General features: G+C 48.7%; 1 protein-coding gene across 1 annotated transcript; it reads right to left on the bottom strand.

Annotated features, from left to right (window-relative positions):
• Positions 1-1,542: 1,542 nt before the first annotated feature.
• On the bottom strand, positions 1,543-2,637 carry Tmsb10 (thymosin beta 10). The gene is made up of 3 exons (XM_004844627.4): positions 2,509-2,637; positions 2,112-2,226; positions 1,543-1,830 (listed from the first exon to the last, which is right to left on the bottom strand). Exons 2-3 carry the CDS (start codon positions 2,209-2,211, stop codon positions 1,796-1,798), a joined length of 135 nt encoding a protein of 44 aa, XP_004844684.1. The 5' UTR covers positions 2,212-2,226; positions 2,509-2,637; the 3' UTR covers positions 1,543-1,795.
• Positions 2,638-8,915: the final 6,278 nt, after the last annotated feature.

Here is an 8,915-nt window from a genome sequence, read left to right on the forward strand (position 1 = left end):
TCTCCCATCTCTTTCTGGTTTTTGCTTCCTGGTCACTAGGTAAGGTGAGCAGTTCTGTTCCCCATACTCCCACCATGATATATGGCCACACAGCAAGGACAATGGACCATGTATCGGGACTTCTAAAACTATGAACCGAAACAACTTATCTTAGTAAATTAATGATCTCAGGTTATTTTGTTATACTGAAACAAAGCCAACACGTTTGTTGTGTGGGTAACACTCAGCTTTCCATCAGTAGCCTCAACAGTGAATTAATAGTACTTCCTTCCCCTCACTGTAGTAAGATTGCATCCTGAACTGGGCTCAGGGAGGGAAGTGTTTGGCTTCCCTGAGCCACAGTAATATTCACAAGTTCCCCATGCTTGGGCCCCAACTACGCACAAAAGAATCAAGGAGACAGTTGGGGGAGGGAGTCCTGGTGGGGACTCAGCTTTCACAGGGCTGGAATGCAGCAGGTGAGGCTAGGTGACATTTCAGTTAGAATGCAGTGGGCATTTCCGGAGTGGCTCATGCCCTGGCCACAGTGGGTGTCACCAGTTATCATGAACAAGAATCCTTCTTCGTTCAGGGTAGATGGGAGGGTGATATCTGGGTACCAGTGGGGAGAGGCGGGGAGGACTTCTCTGGCACAGGTCTCCCCATCAAGTCAGTTTTATGCAAAACAGGCAGTGGCTCCCTCAGCCCAGGGGTCCCCACTCTGGTCTGCAGTAGCTTTCTCACTCAATAAATTTCAAATCTTACGCACAATGACCTCACCAGAGTTGAATTAACTGCTGTCACCCATTGTCCAGTCCCTTGGGGTCAGGCAAAAATGTGGGGCAAACTACCTCCTTCCTCCTTAAAGAATACCCCACTCTTCTACCGCCCAGCGGCCCCAGCTCCTCCTCCATTTACCCCCACCCCACCGTGGGCTGGTCCCACTTCTCCCTCTGGGTCCACAGGGCGTGACCCTCGGGCCAGCGCCACCCCTTCTACCCCCATGCTCCCACCCTCCCTGCTGATGACAGCAGCACTCCCTCTAACGGCTCGTAGCTGGGGTTCAGAGACAAAGCTGGGCTGTCTCCATCTACTTCTGAGGTTTGTTCCCCTGAGTTCTGATGTTCCCGCGGTTGACTCCCTAGAATCCTGCCTTTGTTTTTGCATCCTTTCCTCATACTTAGAAGAAAACCTTTTGGAGAATTTGTGACTTCACCCAATATCCTCCCTTTTTGGCCACATTTAAAAATCACTGCTCTCTTTGGGTGTGAATCGGGATTATGAGGCCAGAAGGATAGGGCTGGGACTCCGAAAGCTTTATGAAGCACGTTTGAAAAAGCATTTTCAAAACAGTTTGCAGCAGACAAAGTGGGGTCAAAATTTTATGGGGACTGCATCGTGAGCAACAGCCAGTCAGCTAAGAACTCACGAAATGTTACGGAGATTTAGGTAAACCCAAATTAAAAATACCACCCCCAAGCCATTCCGCGACCCCCTCCTTCCCTCCCCTCTGCGATAGAGCTCAACCCACGCACACTCAACTGAGACACCCAGACCACGCCAGCCATGCCACGAGGTGTGTTTTATTTTCATCCATCATACAAATAATTTTCTATACTATCCCAGGGCAAACCGGAGAATTTGGCAGTCCGATTGGGGGGGGGTCCCCTCAGAGACCCACGGGCCGGTGGCATCGGGGCGGAGTGCCTGGGTTCACAGTGCAGCTTGTGGCTCGTGTCCATCTTGCAAGTGGCTCTTCCTCCACATCACGACTGGGGGTCTCGGAGATAACGGGGGTGAGGAATCCTTTAGGCTCTTAGGAGATCTCACTCCGCTTTTCCTGCTCAATGGCTGCGGAGAGCGGGAAGCGGGCACTGGAGGGCGAGGCCACCACTTTGCACCCCCTCCCGCACCCAGGCGCTCGGCAACCTGGTGTGGGCGAGGGACCCACGAGGTCGGGGGGTTAAGAAAGGGGCTTGGGGCTGGGGCCGAGCAAGGCGCTTTGTGTAGCTGGAAAGGGTGGCTGGGACCGCCCAGCCCGGGGTCCGGGGAGGGGGCAGGGCTGGCACAGCAGAGCAGAGCAGGGCAGAGCGGGGCGGGGCGGACCGGCAGACCGGGCTGGGCTCACTCACTCTCTTTGGTCGGCAGGGTGTTCTTCTCCTGCGTCTCGGTCTTCTTCAGCTTGGCCTTGTCGAAGCTGGCGATTTCCCCCATGTCCGGCTTGTCTGCCATTTTCTTAAAACAATCCTGGTGGGCAAAGCCAGGCGGTTGGCGAGGGGCCGGGGGCTGGCGCCCCCTCCCCGGGCGACGTGGCACTCGGCCGGGGCGTTCCGGCGAGCCAGGGCCCGGATCCGGGCTCGTCCCGCACCTCCCAACGAAGTCCCAGGGCGTGGTCGGCCGGCCTGGGGAATCCGAGGTGAAGAGCGCGGGTCTGCCGCAGCAACCACATCCCACCCGGCCGTGCCCAGGTCCCGGCCCCAGCCCCAGCCCCGACCCCAGCCCCGATCCCAGCCCCAGCACCGCGCTCACCGAAGGGTCTTGCTCCGAGCCTGAGGTCCAGGTACTCCCACTCGTGTTGCTGCAGCAAGAGACAAAAGAGTGGCGCCCGCCCCTCTCCTTATATACCCCGCGCCGCGCCCCGCCCCTCGCCCGCCGCAGCGGGGGCGGGGCCGGCTCCGGAGGGGCGGGGCTGCGCGGGCGGCCCGGCTCCCCGCCCTACGCCGGGGTCCCCGCCGGCCTGGGCGCGGCCCTTCCGCTGCCCTTCCGCTGCCCCAGTGCTTGCTCGCCGTGGGCCGCCCGGGGCACAGCCCAGGGTGTGCTTTTGGGGTTGCATTTTCTGTCCTCGCGGAATCTGCTGCTCAACCGCAGGAAGGGCGTGGGAGGCGCGGGGGAGGGATGTGCTGTGTGGTTTGTGTGTGTGTGTGTGTGTGTGTGTGTGTGTGTGTGTGTGTGGTGTGTAGTTGTGGTTGTGCGGGCGTGCACGAGCTCTGCAGCAGCCCTAGCTCGCGGGAGCAACCCCACCGTGTCGCCCCTCAGGAGTCCCCTGCCTTCGCCGATAATCCTGGGGCGAGCGTTCCCGCAGAGGTTACTAGCATTGTCTGAGGGAGGTGGTGGCCTCCCTTTCCCGCAGCCCCCCGGGGCACTGTAGGAACACTCTCCGAGCTTGGGGACCCCCTCCTTGAGCTCACTTTGAATGTGGTCGGGCCCGCGTGTCTATAGACGTTCTTGTTCGTCTAACCTGCCACAGGTTACTACTCAGCTCCTCTGAGTAGTACTCAGAGTAGTACTAGTAGTACTTGCAGCTACTCAGATCTTTCATAGAAAAGTTGTATTTCAGTCTGTGCAACCCCTTCAGATAATAAATTCCATTATTTAGCAGCCCAGGGGAGTTGACTGGTCACTCATTTTTTCTTTTTTCTCCCTGTTCTAAACTTTATTTTTTTCAGTGTTAAGGAGTGGAGGAATAATATTCCACTCAAGGTAGGAGAGGAAGAGTGAGCATTTCCTGAATGAAAACTAAACTTCACAATCAGAGTAGGTAAACAAATGTACATAAAAAGTAGTTCTCAAAGAGGCTTAAGGTAATGAAAGTTGACTTTCTACGTTAGCAGCCATGTTCTACTGGTCAGGCACCCCCCCCTTTCTCTGTCCTCCTGGGTCCTGGAAGTCCACTCCCGGCAGCCCGCGGGAGCGGGGGCGGGGGCGGGGGGGGCGGGGGGATAGAGGGCAGGATAAAGGACCACTTGAATTTTATGGACCAGGCTTACTTATACTCTCATTTTTTGGGGCCAGGGCTCACTCTCATGGTCTTTCCTAAATGAAAGGTGAGCTGGTAAATGTAGTCTCCCTGTGCCCAGGAGAAAAAGAAAACAGGGTCGAGTGGACCCGAACTAGTGTCTGCCCTTTGCTGTTAAAGGGTCTGCCAACCCTGAATATGAAAATATGTAGACATCTAGAGACAGCAGGTCTTTAGAGGTTTTTACTGGCCCTTGATTCCTTTTCAAATACAATGCTGTTTAGCTGTTAATAACCTTCCTGGGGTTTACTTTTGGACCAGTATGGGAAATAGTCACTTGTCCCAACTTGGTGAGCTTTAATTCCAACTTTCCTTTACTAACCCAGGTCTTATAGATAAGGTATGTAGACACATATTTGGGGAGAGAGCAAGCTTGCAGGATTACCTAACAAAGTTCTTCAAGTGGACTTGAAGATGTCTCTTATTCCTGCTCAGTGCAGCTCAGTTCCCATTTCTACAAAGCATTCATTGCTTAAGAAAAATGTCTCCTCCAATTCTATGGTCAGTGACTTTAAAACACGGGTGTTCTTAGACAGTTCTTCCACCATTTAAGTATGGATTGGCCTTAGTGATTTTCTTCTACTGAATAAAATATGGTAGAAACAACGAGGCCAGGCCATGAAGGACCACATAGTTCTTCAAGGCTCTCAGGATGTCCCCAGGGTCTGCAGAAGCAAAGCACGCACTAGGAAAAGCTACGTGTCTGCATTCCACTGAGTAGAGCAGAGACAAGCTGTTCCTGTACAGATTGCAGCTCCTGAGCGAGATAAGTGTTGTAGTTGTCTTAAGTAACGAGGTTTCATGAAGTTCTGTTACATAGGAGCAGAACACTGGAACACTGCAAGAAAGTCATTAACCTGGTGGTGCCGGGCTCTCATGGCCCATTAGATTTTTCCTACATATCCTCCTATAATATGCAGATACTTAAATAAATGTTCACTGAATGTGTACAGAGTAGCAGCAGTCTGGGTGTGGAAGATATAATGAGACTCTCAGATGATTTTCTTTTGGCTTGGGTGTCATTCCTGTATGACAGGATTTTGACAGGATTTTTGCTTAGAACAGACTATACACTGCTCACAGATGGTATAAAGAAAGCTGAGTCACTCACCTTCAGTTACATTGTCATCTTCTTTGTGGAGAAGGATGCTTCAGAACATGAGGAACTAGTAAGAGAGGTGGAAGGGAGCTCCAAGGATTGGCAATATTGTGGGGGGCTGGGGAGGGGCCTTTGGAGCTATGCATGAGGATTTGTCTTCAGCCTTGTCCAGGTTGACTTTTTTTTAAAATCAGAGACTGGTGGAGGGATGTGGGTAGAATGTGAGTTACATTATGCAGAATACAGCTCTTTAAATTTCAAAGGTAGCTGGATTCCCTGGAGAAGTGGGTAAAAGGTGACAAGATGAACCCGATAGGGACATAGATGGAACCTGAGGTTCACGGCTGTGTGGACAGGGAGAAAGAGTCCAGTCCAGACTTCTTTGGCTATAAGGATATATATATATATATATATATATTCATTCCTGCTTCAGGGTCTTTGTCTTCACTGATCCTCTCTCCTCCCCCTCTCTCTTCCTCCCCCTTTCTTCTTTTTCGCAGTACCAAAAACCCAGGGCCTTTGCACTGAGCTATATCCCCAGCTCTTTTATTGTATTTTAAAATTGTATTGTATTTTGAGAAAAGATCTCACTAAGTTGCCCGGGCTGGGCTCAAACTTGCAATCCTCCTGCCCCAGCCTCCCAGAGTGCAGGGATTACAGGTATATACCACCATGTACAGCTTGATATTCCTCTTAGTCTAGATATTTGCCTTGTGGACTTTCTTCCTTCATTTAGGAGCCTACTTCAACGTTCCTCTCCTTAGAGAAGTCTCCTTGGCTGCCCTTATAGAGTAACACCCTTGTCATTCTCTGTCCCTTTATTATATTTCATTTTTCTTTAAAGACGTGGTCCACCTCTAACCAATATATAAGCAAGGACACTGTATTTTCATTTCTTTTTTTTTTTTTTTTGGTACCGGCGATCGAACTTGGGACCTTGCGCTTGCAAGGCAGGCGCCGGAACCACTGAGCTAAATCCCCGGCCCAATTTCTTTGTTTCTATATCCTGCAACAGAAAATGAAAGATAGCAATTGTCTTGTTGACCACTATATCCCCAGCACTTAATGCAATGCCTAATACAGTAAATGCTCAATCGGTATTCTTTGAAAAAAAGCTTAAACTGTCTAATCAAAATGGAATCCTGGTACTGGGGGAAAAATGACATGCTACTCTGGAGGAGATAATGAGTTGTCTGGCATTGCAGGCATTCAATGAGAAGTGGTATTTGGACCGTTGCAGAGGTGGTTCATACATTGGGCTGGAATGGGCCCCAAGAAGGGACACGTCTCCCTGGGTCACTCTGCTGCTCCTTCTATTGCTGCTGTTCCATTTGTGAAACACTCTCCTTTTGGGTGTTGGTTTTGGCAGCCTGAAAATAGCTGTGTGGCTTTCACACAAAGGGAGCATGGAAAACAGGGAAATCAGGGCATGACTTCTGTATTTTTCCATACCACAAAAATATTGTTTCTTTTTTCAGGTCACAGAGGTTAAGAGGGCGTGTCCAAGATAAAATTATGAAGGAAGTAAGGTGGTGCTTGTAGGCCAGCCTCAGGAGCAATTGTTGTCTTTGAAGTGTGTGGATTAACTCCTAAAAAACCTTGGCATAGCTTGGTAGCCCAAGCAGCTAATAGCCACAGCATGGTGAGAATATTACTGTTGGAGTTTTCACCTAGCTGCTGGAATAGCAGTAACGGCAACAGTTAACATCTGGAGCAGTTACCATGCTGCAGATCTCATGGTAAGGGTTTTTCATATTGTCTCACTTAATCCTCACCAAAATAATGGCAGTGGTTTTTAGCTTCTGCTCCAAGGTGAAGGAATCTGAGGCCTGGTCAAGGTCAAACAGGGGGTAATAATCCAGGTCTGGCTGATTCCAAAACTGAGTTCTTTACCACTGCACCTCATGCCTAGACCTTGTAGCAGAATTTGCAGACTGACCATGCTGAAGTGCTAGCTGGCATGTGTCTTTTGTTTGGCCACATTAAATGTAACAAAAACTTTAGCCAATACTCCACACTGAAAGGTTTCCATATTGGAGATTGGTAACATGGTCTGTATTTGCTCATGGCAACACTGATTAGCAGCTGCCCTTCCCCACTTTATTGGATTCTCCACCAGTCCCTTCTGTCATCCCAGCATGGAAACTGGCAGCACTTGTCATTTAATCATATTTGGGCTGGTGCTCTGCTTACAGTACAGAAATATTTCTGTTCCTAGGTCTCTGTCTTTGAGGTCTGGCCTTCACGATGTCCTCCATAGAGTCCTATCTCCTTGGGGAGCCCCATACTGTATCACAGCAGGGTGACATATGGTAAGGTAATATTATGTCACTTCTCAGATTAAGTTATAATAGGCTAATTTCCATTCTGATGCCTGGAGGGCATTTTTTCTGTCTGCTTGTCTGTCTGTCTCTCTCTGATTTCCGATTTCTGTGAGTAGGTCTGCAGAGAGGCCCAGCCAAGGAAGAACTGATGCCCATGGCCATCAGCTATTGAGGAGCTGCAGCTTACCCACAACTGTGTGAGTCAGCTGGGGAGCAGGTCCTGTGGGCCCAGCTGATTCTTCCAATGATTGCAGCCTTGGCCACAGGTCCATTGCAACCCACATGAGACCCTGAGTTGGAAACCATTCAGCTCATTTGGCCCCCAAATTGTGAGATGATAAAGCTTTGTTACTTTATGTTGCTGAGTTTGAGGGTGATTTATTGCTCAGCAAATAAACTAATTCACCCTCAAAAGTAGGGAGAAAGTACTTAGAGACTGAAAGTAGAGGAGTGGTTCCCAGAAGCTGTGGGGAAGGGAGAATGGGGGGGGGTTGTTTTGTTCCGTTTTGTTGCTGAGCCTTTATATGCACTTACTACAGAGCTACAGCTGTGGCTCAAAAGGAGTTCTTATTTAGTATAGGACGAGGCAAATGTTCTAGAGATGGAGAATTGTGATAGTTGCCCAATAATGTGAATATATTTAATGCCATTTTAAAAAATGGTTAAAATAATAATTTTTTTCTTCTTGTAGTACTAGAGATTGAACCAGGGGCTTCTCACTGAGCTACATCCTCAGTCTTTTTAATTTTTATTTTGAGACAGGGTTTCACTAAGTTCCTAAGTTGTCCAGGCTGGGCTCGAACTTTCAATCCTCCTGCCTCAGCCTGCCAGAGAATGCTAGGATTATGCCTGGCTATATTTTATCACAATTTTTAAAAAGTAGAAAAAGTAGAGAGAGGACATAGATCAAGTGTATCATGTGATTCAAGAACAATAAGAAAGTATATTGATTTGTGGAAATAAAGACTATATTGTTACAAAACCTGTCCTAGTAAGAACCTGGACTGGCATAGGGGAAGGTGAGTGACAAGTCTTACTGAACTGTCTTACCTGTTCACACGTCTGCCTGGCCCCTTTGGTGTTTGAGTCAGTCAAGCTTGCTGTAGAGCAGAGGTTTTCAAACTGTTTTTGACCTCAGAGACTATTCTATTCCTTTCCACTTTAAAGTATTTTGTTTTGAAATAATTACAGATTCACAGGAATTTGCAAAGATGGTATGCTGAGGTCCTCTGTGTGTTCTCCTCAAATCTCTCCAATGGTAACGTCTTACATAACTATAAGCCATAATCAAAACCAGGAAATCGGCATTGGTGCACTCTATAGACTTTTTTCCCCCAGATTTCACCAATATTTACATATATGCGTGTGTGTGTGTGTGTGTGTGTGTGTGTGTGTGTGTGGTTCTATTCAACTTTACCACATATTGAATTGTATACCCATTACCACAAATCCAGCTACAGACCTATTCCATCAGCTCTAAAGGAGTCCCTCCTGGTATCCTTTCCCAGTCCCCAACATCCCCACCAGTAACCCCTGGCAACCACTAATCTGTTCTCCACATCTAAAAGGTTGTCATTGCAAGTATATTACACACATGGGAACAAGGGGTGTGTTTCTTTTTGAAATTGGCTTTTCTCATCAACATAATACCCTTGAGATCTGTCCAAGTTGTTGGATGTATCATTCATTCCTTTGTTTTGTTGAGTAATGTTCCATG

This window comes from Heterocephalus glaber, unplaced genomic scaffold (assembly GCF_053883595.1).
Source record: "Heterocephalus glaber isolate CG9 unplaced genomic scaffold, H.glaber_assembly_v1.0 deba00000470, whole genome shotgun sequence".
Taxonomy (NCBI): Eukaryota; Metazoa; Chordata; class Mammalia; order Rodentia; family Bathyergidae; genus Heterocephalus; species Heterocephalus glaber.